Source organism: Capra hircus, chromosome 5, assembly GCF_001704415.2.
Source record: "Capra hircus breed San Clemente chromosome 5, ASM170441v1, whole genome shotgun sequence".
NCBI classification, from domain to species: Eukaryota; Metazoa; Chordata; class Mammalia; order Artiodactyla; family Bovidae; genus Capra; species Capra hircus.
Genome location: NC_030812.1, coordinates 110,088,595 through 110,106,689, shown reverse-complemented (window position 1 = coordinate 110,106,689; position 18,095 = coordinate 110,088,595). Strand labels below are relative to the sequence as shown.

At 42.3% G+C, this 18,095-nt stretch overlaps 1 protein-coding gene across 1 annotated transcript in view; it reads left to right on the top strand.

The window, feature by feature from the left end:
* Window positions 1-16,765, top strand: part of ENTHD1 (ENTH domain containing 1) — an 81,732-nt gene extending 64,967 nt beyond the window's left edge. Inside the window, exons 5-6 of the mRNA XM_005681180.2 lie at window positions 3,134-3,529; window positions 16,139-16,765. Of these exons, the coding sequence (XP_005681237.2) occupies window positions 3,134-3,529; window positions 16,139-16,746 (1,004 nt within the window). The 3' untranslated portion in view covers window positions 16,747-16,765. The remainder of the gene's footprint in view (window positions 1-3,133; window positions 3,530-16,138) is intronic.

Here is an 18,095-nt window from a genome sequence, read left to right as displayed (position 1 = left end):
ATATTTGTCAAATGAATGAATAATATTTGAAATATGATGTGTGTGCATGCTTAGTCGTGTCCAACTCTTCACAACCCCATGGGCTGTAAATATTTGAAATGATAAGTGAAAACAATATTCCCATTGTATCATCAGAACAAAGAACATAGGGATTCATTTTAACGTGGAGGATATATAAAGGATTTCACCAAGGAGGCAGTATTTGAATTGAGTTTAGAAGAGTGGAAAGGTTTTTGATAGAGAAGAAGGGTAAGGATGAGGATGTTCTAGACTGAAGGAAGAGCACAGAGAGACATGAAACCAGAGACGTGAAAGTGTGTGTCCACCTGATGGCCATCAGCCTGGAAGCTGGAGTCAGGTATAAAGCGGGAGGACCATTTCAGGCAGAAGGAGCAGCATGGGCGAAGACTTGGTACCGGAAAGAAACATGGTGAGTGTGAAGAACTGGGAGAGGTTAAGCAGAATCGTACAGTCTTAGGGAGAGTACGCTGCAGTCCATGGCATCACAAAGGCTTGGACACGACTTGGCAACTGAACAGCAACAACAGTACAAAATGAGACAAGAGAGGTAAATGGGGACTGACTTATAAAGAGCCTTGTAAACCCTGTTAAGTAGTTTGAGGACATACTGGAAAGAAGTGACATGAGCAGGTTTTCAGTTTGGAAAGGCCACTCTGGCTGTACTGTGCAGAATGAACTGAGAGAACGGGCAGGGAGACCTCTTAGAGGAGGTAGTAGCAACTGTGCTCCAACCTGCATGACTGGGAAGTTAATGGTCATATTAATAGAGGTAAAACAAGCACCCAAGGGTGAGGAGGCTGGTGGGTAGTAAGACCGCCCTGTACAGAGAGATGGGTACGTATTGGGGGCTAGAACTCAGCCGAAGTCAGAGCTGAGAATTAAAATGTGTGAATTACTTGCATACAGGTGATGGATCTCATCCTCCTTTAAGAGCAGTAATAGGTGACATCACCCTGGGATATGGTAGAGGCCGAAGAGGAAGGGGCCAAGGATCGACTGTCTGCATTTTAGAGGAAACAGAGCCAGGGAAGAATATTGCAAAGATTGCTTAGTGAGATGAAGGGATGCTAGCAGAGTTCACTTGAAGCATCCACAGAGGAATGAGTTTCAAGGAGTGTCTTGAGATTTCAGTTTCTTTCTTTCTTTAGATTTAGATGGAGTATTATTTTGAATATTGTCACCAGAAAGTCACTGTCATTCTGAATTATCTTAGTTTACATGTTGCTAAATTTCAAGATGATTTCTTTACTTATAGAAAGACTTTTCTCCTAAGAAAAGTGAAAGTCAATGGAAAAATATTTGACTGAAATTCACTTCTTAGCCATGGTTTTATGTAAATATGGTGATGCACACATGCACTGTGGGACACCATTGATCTCATATTCTACTAGGAATATATTAATCTTTTTAACAGAACCTTTATCCACTAGATATAACATGATCATATGCACACCTGGAATATTTTAGATGTTACTTTTATATACCAATCTTCTGTTTCCCTTAATCACTATTAAGTAGTTAAACTATATTCAATTTAAAAAACAAAGCCATTACCTTTTTTATCCTTGTGCTTCAGTTTGGCCTTCCACTCAACAAGTTTTATCAAACACGTCCTATGGGAATGCACTGTTGGGTGCTGGGGTACAAAGGAAACTCCTAGTAAGGTCTCCTCAGCTAACCTGTTTTCAGGCAGGCGGCCAGACTTGCATTAATAGTTAACGAGATGATGTGTTACAACTGCTCACAGGGCTCCTAACAAGATACCGTAAGGTAAACAATAATAGGATAGAGCGAGGAAAGACAGGATCGGGGCAAGCTTTGTAGAGAAGGTGAGAGTTGAACTGAGTTTTTAAGTATGAAAATGTCCGGAGATGAGAGGACTAGGGGTGGCGGGCCGGGGGGGCGGGGGGGGGGCGGGGGGGGGGGCGGGAGGCCAGGAAACGGAGTTCCTGGTAGAGGTAATGATTCAGGTTTCTTGAACTGTCTGATTCTGTGGTGAACCAGCAGCACTTTTGCCCAGGTTAGCCTCCAACTGTGGATGAAATGGGAAAGAGGGTTAGAGATAAAGAAGATTTGCTTTTCACTATAATAACTCATAGCCTGAAAGGGATAGTGACGTGCATCTCACTGCTCACTGTGAGGTACACTCACTGCTCACTGTGAGGTACACTGTGACGTGTAAACACTTCACAGCAACTCGCACAGTTCCCATCGCCTCCTTTCTTTGGAGGAGTTCAAATGAGACAGTCTTCCTTTTGCCCTCTTAGTTTTCTTTCTTTCCATATACTATTTCACATGAAACTGTTCGAGAGCAAGTCCCTAGCACTGGCAGTGTTGATAACTATTTACATCTAGAAACTTGGACCAGGCTCATAATTCATATTCAGTAGATAAATTTCAATTCCCCTCCATTCTCTCAATCCCTTTGATTTGTAGTATGTATTACTTATCTGTTATATTCCAGGTGCTTTTCCCATTATATCCTAGGTACTTTGATGATATAATGAATAAAACGGACAAAGATCCCTGACCCAGTGGAACGTCCGTTTTAGTAGTCGTCACAACGGTTCTGGAAAAATTGCTTCTTTTCTCCCACTGAGTTATTATTAAAATTAGGTTGCTATCTAAGAGAGTGTTTTTCTTTCATGGGCCCTGGATAGACACTGGGGCGAGAAGACCTTTTTTATTTTGGGGCGAAAGACTTTTTTGTAGCTGGGGGTTCTGTGAGGATAGACCAGTATGAGGTGGCATGTTTTCTCTAGTTTATCTTGTAAGAGATGAAAGTTTGAAGGAACTAAAAATAGAGTGGTTTCAGAGATGGATAAGTGGGTGAAGGGAGAAATATTTAAAGACAAGTTATTTGAAGCTTGCCTGGCCTTGGCTTCAGTGAGGAGAGAGAGAGAGAGAGAAAGACAGCCACAGAATGACTAGTCATCACTTATGCTTGGGTATACTTTAAATAGAATAGAAACAGTGAAAAAGTAGAATCGACTAAACAGCAGAGAATTCTGTTACGGCATAAAAATATCCATCTATTAAAAATGCAATAAATCTGACAGAGAGTACTTTCCATTTTATTATTTTTATAGCTCTTTCATTTGTTATTTTACAGATACTGTGCCTGTTCCCTCAGAAAAAAGCCCATCTCTGCAGACAAATGAGAATCTGGACGAGAGCGTGGACAGTACCATTACAAAGACCATCACAGGAAGCCCTTTGCAAATGCCTTTAGAAAAGCAGCCAGCCGCAAAGAGCTGTGACACATTGGCGACTTTACCAGCACATTGGCCGTCTAGTCAAGAAGAGTTCACAGGCCCTCATTTAAGGACATCAAAGTCAGATTCTACTTTCCGAAACCAGGCTTCCGTGGAGACACTGTATGTATCTCCCTCATTCACAACATTTGACCCAGTGAAAGAGACTGTAATCAGTAAGGGTCATCAGGAAGCAACACGGTCCGGCCTGGTTCCGATGGAGGATGAAAACCTCCAGACCTTAGCCACATGGGGTGAGTCTACAAGAAACCCCTCTTTTGAAGTACTCTTCTTTTACTTTTCTCTGCTTTCTGTCTCCTGGGTTGTTGGCTTCTCTTATTCTCCACCCACTGGTATGAGGAGAGGTACCTCTGAGTTGGGAAAGTGCCCCTTTTAAAAAGGGCTAATAGCAGATCATCATCACGGTTCCATGTGCTTGAGTGAAGCCCATGTTCTGAGCAATTTTGATACAGAACAAATTAGAAAGAACTAGCATTAAACAAGAGCTTCCTGTCAAACATTTAGGTTACTTATTTAAAAACTATATGAGAGAAAGTGATTAGTGTGTATATTGGTGTGTGTGTGTTTTCCCTTTTTTAAAAGAGCTGTGTACTGATTACAAAAAAGGGGCGGGGGGAGTAGAGAATCGCCTCCCTCTTCTGTCTTGCAAAACATTGAGAGGGTTGCAGTATTGTCTAGACTGGTAGATAAAGGATAAGGCCAGTTCCCAGGTCATTGGCTGTCAGTTGTTAAATCCTACATTTCATAATTTATACTTTCTTCTGTAGAGTTATTTAGTAAAAGAATAACCCATTTGCTGGTGCATACCCGTGGTGGCTCAGATGGTAAAGAACCTTACTGCAATGAAAGAGACCTGGGTTCAATCTCTGGGTTGGGAAGATTCCCTGGAGAACAGAATGGCTACCCAATCCAGTATTCTTATGTGGAGAATTCCATGGACAGAGGACCCTGGCCAGCTACAGTCCCCAGGGTCTCAAAGAGTCGGACATGACTGAGCGACAAACACTTTCACTTTTTTTTCATTTCAAAGACTAAGTAGTTTATTGATTCTCATGTGTAATAATGCTTACTAACTCATAAATATAATTTTTAAATATGAACTTTTAAAATATAAATCCTTTAAACTACCTCAAATTCAGGTCAGAAGTACAATATAAATACAAACAATGGAAGCCAAAATTGTTTGAGGTTAAAGAAACTTACCTTAATGCTAGTAAGGTCAGTGACTAGTAAGAGATTCTTCTTACTGCTCTTCCCAGAATTTTTTTTTAATTGAGTACCTAAAAATAAAACTAATTCTTAGTTTTGCCACAAAATTAACTTTTCTGCTGAGACTACTGATGGAGAAACCAGTTAGTACTGGTTATGATAGCCAGTGCATGTTAGGATTAGCTCATGTCCCCTGGAAAGCTGTTACTTTGGTTCATTTCTTCCACAAATACCACAAAAAGAAAATTGAGAATACTTTTGGTCATAGCTTGTATATCAAGTATATTTAATTATGAAAAATTATAAGAAGTTCCTCTAAAACCAGTTAGCAAGGAAGACTTTTCCTGCTACTTACAATGAAGTAGATAGGATTAGTCTAATCCTCCACCAACAATGTTGGTTAAAGCTGGAAAACTATTAGAAATCATTATAAAACAACCAAGATAGAAAACACCTGATGGCTCCTAGGGGAAAGGATTGTGATGCTGTGATGCGATAAGTAATGTATATCTGGTCTTCACCCCTGGTTCCTAGCACGGAGCTTCTGAAACCCTTGTCATTTTCCTGAGTGATAGGAGAGAAAGAGGCATTTTCTGTTATTCATCATAAACAGAATATGTTTATGTTTCAACTCCATCCCCGACCTCTGGGGAGAGGAGAAGGAATGGCCAATGATTTGATCAATCAAAAGCCAATGGGGACTTCCCTGGTGGTCCAGTGGATAAGACTCCATGCTCAGGGAACTATTAATAAGATCCCATATATCCCAGCCAAGCCCACATGTGCAACTACTGAACCCACATGCTCTAGAAGCCTACACCGCAGTTAGAGAAGGCCACGTGCTCCAACGAAGACCCGGCGCAGCCAAAACAAATAATAGATGCTTTTCAGAAGAGAGCAAGCAGGTGGCAGTGATGGATAGTCTAAAAAAAATCAGGGGCCAATAATTTGATCAGTCATGCCTATGTAATGGGACCTCTGTAAAAACCCTAGGCCATGAGGTTGAGAGGGCTTCCAGGTTAGTGAGCACGTGAACGTTCTGGGAGGACGATCGCCCAGAGAAGGCACGGCAGCTCTGTGTCCCTTCCCCATACCTTGCCCTGTGCATTTCTTCCATTTGGTTGTTCCTTTATAATAAACCAGTCATAGTAAGCAAAGCAAGGTCCTGAGTTTTGTGAGCCATTCTAGCAAATTATCAAACCCAAAGAGGGGACCGTGGGATTCTTCTATTTACAGCCAGCACATCAGAAACAGAGGCCTGGACCCGCAGCTGGCATCTGAGTAGTGTCTCAGTTTTCTCCCCCTTGCCTGTCTGCCTGTTAGCAGAGCAGGGTGATAGAAGCCAAGGGAACACGAGAGGCCTGGGCTTTCTGCTGTCTCCCTGAGCTGGGGAGGTAGGGTTGGAGTTTGGGGTTTCCAAAGTGTCAGGGACTTAAGGGGCCAATATTTCAGAGGGGAGGGAATCACAGAGAAAAAGTCCACAAGTCTTTGTGTAATTTCTTACTGTTACTTTTGCCTGCTGCTAAACTGCTCAGGTTTTGGATAAGGTGCCGAGAAACTAAATGGAAAGAAGCCAAGAAGCTAACCAGAGATTCTGAGAGTCTTGTGATGCTAAGAAGATGGAGGTTGGAGTTTAGGATGTGCAGAATTGTAGGGACTGTGGTAAATACACCGTCCTTTCCGCTGGGCCCTCTAAAGGGCTACACCCTATGCATCAGAGATACATTCTAGGAGCAAGGACAGCCTGGAAATAGAACAGCCCTCCCAAATGCTGAAACCCAGCTTCAACTAGAGCAAAGTATCTGAAGACAATAAAATCCTTTCTTGAGTGGTGCTACTTAGTTTTCCATGCATAAGGTTTGGCATTCACCAAAAAATTACCAGGCATACCAGGAAATGAACAAATGACCAGAAATACAGGATAAAATAAGCAACAGAAACAGACTCATAAATAATCTAGGTACTGAAGTTATAACATACATACTTTAAAATAATTATGATTAATATATGTAAAAAAAAAAAAAACAGAAGAAAAGATGGGGGAATTTCATCTGAATTCCAAAGCAGAAAAATAATTAGCTGAAATTAAGACCTTGAGGATGCTATTCCGTTCATAAAGGTTGAGGTGTCAAAAGAAGGAGCTCAGTACTGGCAACAAAGTTGAAAAGTTACAAGGGAAACCCTAAAAGGGAGGGAGACTCAGAAGGAGTCTCATATTCCATTAGTAAACTCTGCCCAAATTCTTGACCAATAAGACACACATTTCTACTTTTCTATAAAAGGCATCACTGGAGCCGACCCCGGCTGCCTGGGCCTCACCTACCTGCAGCTTTGCCCCGTGCCCTCCACAGTCAAGACTGGCCCCCATGGCAGGCCCACCCTGTGCCCTGCTGGGTGCCTGATGGCTTTGGCGTGGGGTTTGGACTGTCCTCCCGCTGAATGAAGAGGGTGGAGCAGTTATTCTGCATGGAGTAAATGGTCCCAAGTAGAGCTGTGTTAACTCCTGACCCCGCTACAGCCCCACTCTCAAAATCGAGTCCTCGCTTCAACACAGTAAAAACCATGGTGAGACTCTTCTGCACCCCCGGTTCCATTCTCACGGTCTGAAACGGGCCCTGCCCTGGAGGCTGTTGTCCGGGAAGGCTCCCCCCCCGGCACCTGGGTGTTCCTGAAGGCCCCTGTGGTCCGTGGAGCCGAGGCCCCTGTGGTCCGTGGAGCCGAGGCCTGGTAAATTGGTCCTTTTGGGCAGCACTTGATGACGCAGCCTTGAAAGATGCTCTTGTCCAGCTCCATGGTGGCCTGGGCCGAGCTCTTGGTGGCAAATTCTATGTAGGCATAGCTCTTGAGGGTGTCCAGAGAACTTGCCACCCAGGATGGGGACCCAGTGGATCTCACCACAGTGGTTGAAGCCATAATATATGTCTAGGGGAAGACCCCAGTGAATTGTGGCGGGGGGGGGGGGGCGGGGCGGAGATAGCACTAGGCATTATAAATACATGGGTAAATAGAAAATGCCACATATTTTATTTTAAATTCTAGTGGTAAAGGTGTCGTTGTTCAGTTGCTGAGTTGTGTCTGACTCTGAGTCACCGTGGACTGCAGCGTGCCAGGCTTCCCTTCTTTCACTGTCTCCTGGAATCTGCTCAGATTCACATCCATTGAGTCAGTGATGCTGTCTCACCATCTCGTCCTCTGCTGCCCCCTTTTCCTCTTGCCTTCAGCCTTTCCCAGTGTCAGAGTCTTTTCCAGTGAGTCGGCTGAAGGAAAAGATTTGAGGTGAGAGATAGAGACAGGAGCTGGTGAGCAAGGTCGGGGGAAGGATCCTGAGATGGAGGGGGATATGGGGAAGGCAGACTAGAATCCAGACCAGGAAGAGAGTCACCTCGTGCTGAGCACCCATAAGGAAGGAGGAAAAAGGGTGTACCGATGTGAGAGAAGGGTCTTATTGTTCTCAATAATTAAATGTACTGAACATTCATGGGCTGCACTCTGTATGTCATGGCCTCCGTATCTTATTGTCTGGGGTCACCTGCCAAGCCTGAGGGTTGGAGTGGTTTCCTTTTTTCCATGAAGAAACTGGAAAAAATTTAGAACAGCCACTGCTGAGAATGGAAGAAGGAGCTGCTGAGACTCTGAGAAGATGGAGGAACAGTGGTTTGTAGTGGTCCAGTTTTTCAGGTCTGGGCTTTATTTATTTATTTATTTTTTTCCTGTGCTGAGCATCCCGGGGATAGAAATGAAAAAGGCAGATATTTAAATTGAATAGGCCTATGACAGGGATTGACCAGCTTTCAGCCTGGACCAAATCTGGCCCACTGCCTGTTTTTGTAAATAAAGTTTTATTGGAAAACAACCATACTGCTTGGCTCACATATTGTCTTTGGCTGCTTTTGTGCCACATCAGCAGAGCTGTCAGACTGTATGAACCACAAAGCCTAAAAGATCACCCATCCTGTCCTTTCTATCAACGTTTTGCTGACTCCTGCATCAAGAATTAGTGTCAGGGAGACTTCTCTGAGGGTCCAGTGCTTAAGACTTCACTGCGGGGGGACACGGTTTCGATTTCCTGGTTGGGGAACTAGGATCCTGCATGCCACCCAGGGAGGCCAAAGAAAGAAATTAGTAGCAAGTAAGGCAAAGTAAGGCATAAGACATTCAGCAAGAGAGTAGCCAGAAAGTGGCTAAAGTGATGGATCCTGGGATTCTAGACTGGTTTAGGAAAGGAGCCAGAACCAAGAGGACACTGATAGAAAGAGAGAAAACAGAAAGATCATTGCATCTGTGGTCTCATTGCATCAGTGAGGCCAAAGTGTAGATGTATTAAAAGGAATGTAAAAGGAATCTATAGAGCTGGAAGTAACTGAGAAGAAAAAGTAATCTTGGAAAACAAGATTTCAAAGTAGGGCAGTTGAGAGTGATAGCATTCTAGGAAATACTCAGAGGAATGGCTGAAGGTCATTGTGGTTGAGGAATTCAAGAAATGATGAGACTAAATGGATGTTAGTCTCCATGGATACTGGGTGGTGGAGGATAACGAAGAGAGTACCTTTTTTTTCTGGTTTTCATTTAAGCATTTGTTTATAGGAAGGGTCCAGGTCCACTGTCATAAAACTCTTTGGAGATAATGAGCTGGACAAATTAAAAAAAACCTTGCATATTTTAGCGGTTCTCAAATACCAGGGAGACTGTCTAAGGCAGCCAGCTAATACACTTTAATATCTTTACTGAATGAGAGGAATGAATTTGCTGCAGCAACCTCCTTTGACCTTTTGATGCTCAATACCTCTGTTCTGAGAACAGCCCATTCCTTCTGCTCCTCTGCTTATTTGTCTGAAGCTCAAACTGTTGTTTTAGGTCGTTAGTTTATCACGCACACTAAAAAGGAAGAAGGAGCTAGCACATACTTAGAAGCCAATTTGGTGGCAGGCAGCTTTCCTTATAGTCTCATCAGCCACAGTCAGGGTGAGGGTGTTAGATGCACTGGATTTTACTTTCTAATTTTGGGGAGGAAAAAATTATCTGTGCTTTGTCTTGTTGAGATAGCGGTGACCATCCTCACTGGCTTCCTCCTTTCCGTCTCATTTGGTTCCATTTTGTTTTTTACTCTGGATTTCAGCAGTAGTTGTTCTTTGTAGCTGTTTTTCAGTTCACCTTTGCTAGGAAAAGAAACTAAAGTGACACACACACAAAAGACTCATTTACAATGCCTTGTTCTTTTTGCCTATAAAAGCCTTTGGGAGTTAGAACAATTAACAGAGTCCCTGAAGCAATGGGGGAAATGATAGAAAGCAGTTCTACAGACCATCCCAGCTAACTCTGGTGAGCTAGTGGTCAGGGTGGTCCATAAGCACCGTGTGGAGTAGAGCGTTGATGGGAGAGGGAGGCTTATCACCCTCCAGGGAGGTCACAGCCAGGGTGCTCCCTGACCCCTAGACAGGGCCCCAACAACCCTTCCAGCTGTGCAGCTCCTGCCTGCTCTTGTGCAGACAGAAAGATGCACCAATTTGATTTTTTTAATTTAATGAACCGCATTTATACTTCATAAGCAAGTGAGAAAACTCATCTTTAATACAATAATCCAATTTTCCCAATAAAAATCCAGCATAAGTGATTTATAACTGCTTATAATAAGGGGCAGACTTACTAGCATTTCTCTCTAGGCCCGTGTTACTCCTAAATCTGGTTCTTTTATGTAGCTTATTTATAATAATGATACTAAAAATAAATTTTCAAATATGGCAGCTTTTAAAAATTGAGATCTAATTCCTGTACCATAAAATGCACCTTTTGAAAACGGACAGCGTAGTGGTTTTTCAGTGTATTCTCAGAGTTGTACAGTCATCACTACTAATGCCAGAGCATTCCCACTGCCCTCGAAAGTCCTGTACACACAAGCAGCCACTCTCTGCCCCTTTTATCCCAGGCCCTGGTAGCCACTGTCTACTTTCTGTCTCTATGGATTTACCTTTTCTGGACATTTCATGGGGTGGAGTCATGCAACACGAGGCCTTTTGTGATTTATTTCTTTCGCTGAGCATCATGTTTTCAAGGTTTATCCACAATGTAGCATAAATCAGTAAGTGATTCCCTTTTATGGCTGGATAACATTCCAATGTATAGATAAACACATTTCCTTTATCCTAATCAGTTCACAGACGTTTGGATTGTTTCCACTTTTTGGCAGTTATGAATAATTCTATTACAAAGAATTTTGTAAATGTTTCATTTTTTAGCCATAGAACAAAATCAGGATAGTATAATTCCTGTGTGTAGGTAACTTGACAGCCATTCTGTATTAGTGAGGAAAACTGAAAGAGATGAATTGGAGAATGAGAAAAAGAAAAAAATCCCTCTCTTGTACAGTGAACTGTTTACCGAAGACCAGCTGCTAGCAGAAAAATTTACATTTACTGCTAAAGATAATTTTAAATATTTCCAGAAGTGTATTTGTTATCTTATTTTTTCCAATCCAGTACTTCCAAATGCTTTTTAAGTTTAAAATTGTAGTATAATAATTAACAGTGTGTGCGTGCTAAGTCGCTTCAATTGTGTCCGACTCTTTGTGACCCTAATTAACAGATCCAGCGTTATTTGTGAGCATAAAAAATTAGAGATAACACATTAGCATTTGGAAAAATCTTTTCAGTGCTATCTTCAAGCGAGTCTGGCAGTCATTAGCATGACTGTATCACACAATGAGACTTTTAAATCCAGCTATTTGCTGCAGCTGATTTGCAATACTTGCTGCATTTCAGCTCTGGGGGGTCGACTGTATGAAGAGGATGCTTGTTAACAACCACCGCAGTAAGCCAGAGAAGGGTCACTAAACCGGGAGGGAGATGCGCCCTGAGGCGCAGTGTGCAGTGGCTGGTACAGCTGCAGCGTGTTTGGAAACAAAAGTAAATTGGCGTGCAGCAATTAGAGATGAAGTGGGTTCTTATGAGCAAAAGCATCAAGCAGCCTACGAATCAAAGCTGCAGAACTATAAACAGTGAGAAGCTGTTTACTCAGCAGTTGTAGCTACACAGCAGGAGAAAGGTGGGCATACAGCAAAAAGCAGTGATTCTCTGACCAGAGCACATAGCAGAAACACCTGCAGGTTTGTTCAAACCCAGTTTTCTGAGCCCCAACCCCCAGTGTCTGATTCAGCTGGTCTGGGGTGGGGCCCTAGAACTTCATTTTAACAAATTTTCAGGTGATGCTGCTGCTGGTTCAGGAACCGCACTTTAAGAAACACTGGCATTAAACTGTGGGCTTCCCTGGTGGCTTAGCTGGTAAAGAATCTGCCTGCAGTGTAGGAAGCAACGGCACCCCACTCCAGTACTCTTGCCTGGAAAATCCCATGGACAGAGGAGCCTGGTAGGCTGCAGTCCATGGCGTCGCTAAGAGTCAGACATGACTGAGCGACTTTACTTTCACTTTTCACTTTCGTGCATTGGAGAAGGAAATGGCAACCCACTCCAGTGTTCTTGCCTGGAGAATCCCAGGGATGGGGGAGCCTGTTGGGCTGCCATCTATGGGGTCGCACAGAGTCGGACACGACTGAAGCGACTTAGCAGCAGCAGCAGTGTGGGAGACCTAGGTTCGATCCCTGGGTTGGGAAGATCCCCTGGAGAAGGGAAAGGCTACCCACTCCAGTATTGTGGCCTGGAGAATTCCATGGATTGTATACATGGGATATACCGTTCATGGGGTCCCAAGAGTAAGACGCGACTGAGCAACTTTCAGTTTCAGCATAAAACTGAAGCCAGGTATTCATCATGTCACACGTGTGTGCCTACCATAACTGTGTTATCTTTAAATATATTGGTTGTTGTTCAGTTGCTAAGTCGTGTCCAACTTTTTGCAACCCCATGGACTGCAGCACGCCAGGCCTCCCTGTCCCTCACTGTCTCCTAGAATTCACCCAAGTTCATGTCCATCACATCGGTGATGCCATCCAACCATCTCATCCTCTGCTGCCCTCTTCTCCTCCTGCCCTCAATCTTTCCCAGCATCAGGGTCTTTTCCAATAAGTTAGCTCTTCACATCAAGTGGCCAAAATATTGGAGCTTCAGCATCAGCCCTTCCAATGAGTATTCAGGGTTAATTACCCTTAGGATTGACTGGTTTGATCTCCATTCTGCCCAAGGGACTCTCAAGAGTTTTCTCCAAATCACAATTCAAAAGCTTTAGCATTCAGCCTTCTTTATGATCTAGCTCTCACATCCATACATGGCTACTGGAGAGACCACAGCTTTGACTATGTGAACCTTTGTTGGCAAAGTGATGTCTCTGCTTTTTCATACTCTGTCTAGGTTTGTCATAGCCTTCCTTCCAAAAAGGAAGTGTCTTCTAATTTCATGGCTGCAGTCACCATTCACAGTGATTCTGGAGCCCAATAAAAGAAAATCTCTATCATCTCAATTCCAAAGAAGGGCAATGCTAAAGAATGTTCAAACTACCAGACTCTTGTGCTCGCTTCCCATGCTAGTAAGGTTATGCTCAAAATCCTTCAAGCTAGGCTTCAGCAGTACTTGAATCGAGAACTTCCAGATGTACAAGCAGGGTTTAGAACAGGTAGAGGAACCAGAGATCTTTTAAATATATAAGATAACATTATACTAACATTTGACTGAAATATTGTTTTCCTCCTGGCCTTCTTAAATCTTCCTTATGAAATCATTCTTTCTGACCAGAGTGAACTATTTCTAGAATAGTTTCTTAGTACTCTAACATATGTGGTTTGGGTCCTAGAATCTTAGAATCTCACCAAGGATATATAGTTCTGTCAGCTGATGCCTTGATCTTGCCTGAAATGTTCCTGCCAAATGGTCGCTCAGGCTGTGCATGAGCTCCGTAAGTGTTAAGAACCTCACCGCTTCCCAAAGCAGTGCATGTCATGTGTGGGAAACCACAACTATTTAAACATTTTCATTTTTCAACTGGACTGAAATCTCTTTTCCTGTTACTTTCTCCTGCTAACTGCAGTTCCAACTTGTACACAATATGAGAAATGGAAGATAAATATTACTAAGATTTTCTGTTTTCGAATAACTAAATATAGCCACAGCAACCCTCTGTTTTCCTATCTGTTTTGAGGTAAAGATTTGAATATCCATCAACCCTTCTACATCCCTCACAATCTTGGTTGCCTGCCTTCTCAACTTTATATCTAGAATTTAACATAATTATCTAATAGAGTAAAAATAATTATAATATACTAGAATGGTATGGATGTAGAGTTTAGATTAGATTATATGCTTTAACATCAGAGACTTGAATTTGAGTCTCATCTCTACCCCTTTTGAGCCCTGTGATCTTGGGAAAGTTTCTTTGCTTCTCTGAGATGCCTTTGCCTCATAGTTGCCCTGAATATTCAACCAACTCTCACAACCTCTGGCAGAAGTCTAGAGATGTGTTTTCTGGAGAAGGTACATGGAGGGTCTCTGAAGTGAGATGCTAGCCGCTGGAGAACGTGTTACTCTAGCCTGAGAATAGACCAAGAAAGACAAGGACCCAGGATATATGAATGGAAAATAGGAGGGTGGCCTAGAGACGTGTCCAGCGACAGTGGTGGATGCGGCCCAGAGAGTTGTGGAGTGACTCGGGACACGCGCGTATAGAGGCTTCCGTCATTGGCAGGGCGGTTGCCACATACCCTCATTCTAACCCAAGGATAGAGTGTTGGGTGAGCCTGGCCTGGATTCTTGGGTGTGCTTGTCCTGTCTTGACCGTTTGTTAACGAAGTTCCTACTTTCCTTTTTGTGTCCTGCTGCTGCACCAGCTGAGGATACTCATTTCGCCCCCTTAAAGTTTTGTGATTGGAATTCTTTCCTGAGAACTGGAGCTAGGCACCAGGTGGCTTTGAAGCCAAAAATAGAAGCTGTCTGCCCTGGCCACATTTTTAGACAAGAGGTCCAATTTAGTTTAGAATGACATGAATATGTAAAATAAATAAGAAAGAAAGATAAGTCTTGTGTGCTAAGTGGTGAGCATTAATCTCCCACTTCTATGACTTATAGTGAATAAGTTTTGTATTTTTAATTATTTTATTCTCAAATTATTCTCACTGTTATTTTATTTACTTTTAGTTTTTGGCCCTGCCTCATGACATGTGGGATCTTAGTTCCCAGAGCAGGGGTCAAACCCGTGCCCGCTTGCACTGGAAGCACAGAGTCTTAATCACTGGACTGCCAGGGAATTGCCAATTAAAAAAAATTTTTTTTGAGTAGTAAGTTCAAAGTTAATTTCAAAGACTTTGGCACTAGAATTTGACAACTTGTATCACCTTTTAAGGCATGCGTGCTCAGTCACATCAGTCGTGTCTGACTCTCTGCAACCCCATGGACTGTAGCCACCAGACTCTGTGTCCATGGAATTTTCCAGGCAAGAATACTGGAGTATCCATCCCATTTCCCAACCCAGGGATTGAACCCACGGCTCCTGCGTTGGCAGGCAGATTACCACTGAGCCATCTGGGAAGCCCACCTAAGGCATAAATGAATAAAAATAGAGATTCCAAGGAGACAAGAAAATGATCTATGTCCGATACAGTTTGGAAACACTTGACTAAATTACAGGTGGCCCTTAAATACATGGGTTCAAACTGCATGAGTCCACTTATACACGATTTTTTTCCAGTAAATACATACTACAGTACTATACAATCTGCAGTTGATTGAGTCTGCAGATTTGGAACTGCAGATATGGTGGGCCAACTGTAAAGTTATGTGGGGGTCTTTGAATGTGGGGCAGGCCAGCACCCCAACCCCCGTGTTGTTCAAGGGTCAACTGTACTGTCAATTTCTCAGAACCTTGAATATGCTAACGGATATTGTTAATCTCCTAATGGGAGGCACAGTGTGCAATTGGCCAATCTTATTTGACTTTGAAACCCAGTTCTCACAAAACATCTTTTTACATCTTAAGGGACACAGTGTTCTCCATAATGGTCTGGGAAATAATGATTTAGAATAAAGTGTGAAAGAAGAGATTTAATATGATTTTTGCCTGAAGGGAAGTTAAAAACATTATCAAATCTTGAATTTTATGGAAAATAGAATCCATTTTATTTGTAGTTTCTTGGCGGAAAAAAAAAAAAAATTATATACAAGTGCTAAAGTGTCCTGGATCTTGGGTGGGTTGGACTCAGCCTTGACTATATTTGACTATTGAGAGAAAAAGATTAGTTTTGTAACTCTGAGGTACTTGTAGTTGGTTGTTCATTTTGCCATAATATTTTCTGTTAAAAACAAAAAAAGAGAAGGAATCTAAGTTACAGGTTTCTTAGACTTTCTGCTTTAAATGTCAACTTAAAATTCTGGCAGTGAGTAGAAGAGGGTGTAATATTCTACTTTTCTGCTCTCTGGTAAGTGTAGTGTAAAAATATATTAGGCAAAGTTTGAGAGTCAAGATGAATATTGATATTTCTATTTAAATTCCTTTTCTATGGTATTATTGATGTATCATACATCTTTAGATTTTCTCTATTTCCTGCTTTGGTTTTATTGGGGCCTACTGTGGCTCTTTAACATGTAAAATTCTAAGTAGTTTATGCTGAGACCAGATAGAATTTGACGTTGTAAAATTGTTTAAGCTATTACTCTTATTTGTATGTTGCCTAATCTTTGTCTTTCATTTACACATTTTAGTTTCAACTGCCTCTGAGGGAACATTCTCCTTTTCTACTTTATCTGTGTCATCCCCTGATTCAGCCTCTCCAGAGAAGTCTGTTCATCCCTTACCCCCAGTTCGGGCCGGACCTTCCTTTTGGACTTTGTCCCGTCAACAGTCTTCTTCTGCCTCTGTTAAAAATACAGATAAGACAGCCAGGATCCGTCACCCTTTTGCTCCTAGGAGTCCATTGTTCCCCGATGAAAAAGCAAATGACCACCTCAACCTCCTGGAAATTCTTCCAGATGACTCTGGTTCTGCCAAAGAGAAGACGAGTTCAATTTCTAGCAGTGACTGGGTAGCGTTTTCCACTCAGAATGTAGACCATTTCACCTCGGTGTCCTGTTCTAGTTCTCAGGCAACCAAAGGCCTGTCCAGGGAGCCTGAAGCAGACAATTCCACTAACGTTCTTCTAGGGGAGGTGAAAACTGCCATAGTCACACTGCACGAAGACCTGAGCATGGTGATACGGGAGCTCAACGTCATCAGCAGCCGTCTGGTGAGCATGAGTGGGCCCAGTCCCCAAGTAAGCAGGTCTCTGCAGTTGCCCCAGTGTTCTGAGGCGGGCTCCGATCAAGTCGAATGATCTCAGTAGCTCTTGTTGATAGAACGCAAAACATTTTATAGATTCTCATTACTGTGCAAAAATAGAGTGATAGTTTGATTTTTCTTTGTCAGGTTTATTAAACAAGTATGCATCAAACCAATAAATTCATCTGGGTGGTTTATTTTCTAAAGAGAAAAAGAATCACATTTGATATTTTCAGGTTTAAATATTAGTTCATTTGAAACTGAAGAGAATTTCATTCCTCCATGCTCTGTGCTTTACCTCTAAATAACATGGAGCAGTAGTGAAAGTTGTGGTAATACTTCAGACAGCAGATGACTATTCCAGAGTTCCTGGGTAAATTGGCAGTAGGAAGCCTCTCATTTTCCATCAGTATGGAGCTTCATTGTTAACGAGCCTTTGCCTTGTCTTAGGAGAATTGAGTCGGGTATATGTTTCACATCTCTTCATGTCACCTTTCAGGTTCTGCGAAAAAGGGCCAAAAATCTTTCCCTTCTTGTGGATGCTACAGTTGGTTGAGAGTTAAGTTGAGATAAGTAGGGCATGAAACAGGTGGGGTTTTGTTGTTTCTGTTGTTGTTAAGGAATATGCAAAGTAAATTTAAATGTGTACCTTTTTCTGTACTTTGGAAAATAAATTTGGTGTTTTTAGTCTTTTATGTATCCGTTTTAATTCTTTAAGACAGCTTTGTAAATAGAACTGTCTCAATTATTTAGGGGGGAAATGATCTGGTTTGGGGATTACAGACCAGTGATTCTCAATCCTGCTGCAGATTGGAATCACCAGAGAATCTTTTGTTTTGTTTCATATTTATTTGAAAGAACAATGTAAAGGGCTCCGTTTACCCACTGGTCAGTCTCAACAATTACTAACCAAAGGCTAAAATAATCTCTGATAATTTTGAAGAATTATGAGACATTTTAAAAAGTATTCTAATGCTCTGGGTGCTGGTCCCAAATCAAAACTGATTTTCATCATGCACACTGAGTTAAGAACTAGAGGACACTGTTGGTGCAGGAACATGGGGTGAGGAAACAAGCCAGTCAGAAGGCTGTTGAAGTTATCCAGATAAGAGCTGGATACGGCTCAAGCCAGGGTCAGCACAGTAAAGGTAAATAAGAAGTGATTCATTTAGGGATTTGCTGATGAGTTGGATAAAATATCTGAAAGAGAAGAGTCAGGGATGAACCCAAAGGTATTGGACTGAGCAACTAAAATTCAAGATGAAGTTGCCATCAACTAAGATGAGGAAGGTTGCAGATAGAAAAAAATTTAGGGACTTCCCTGGCGATCCAGTTGTTCAGACTCTGCCCTTCCACTACAGAGGGCATGGATGGGTTCACTCTCTGATCAGGGAACTAAGATCC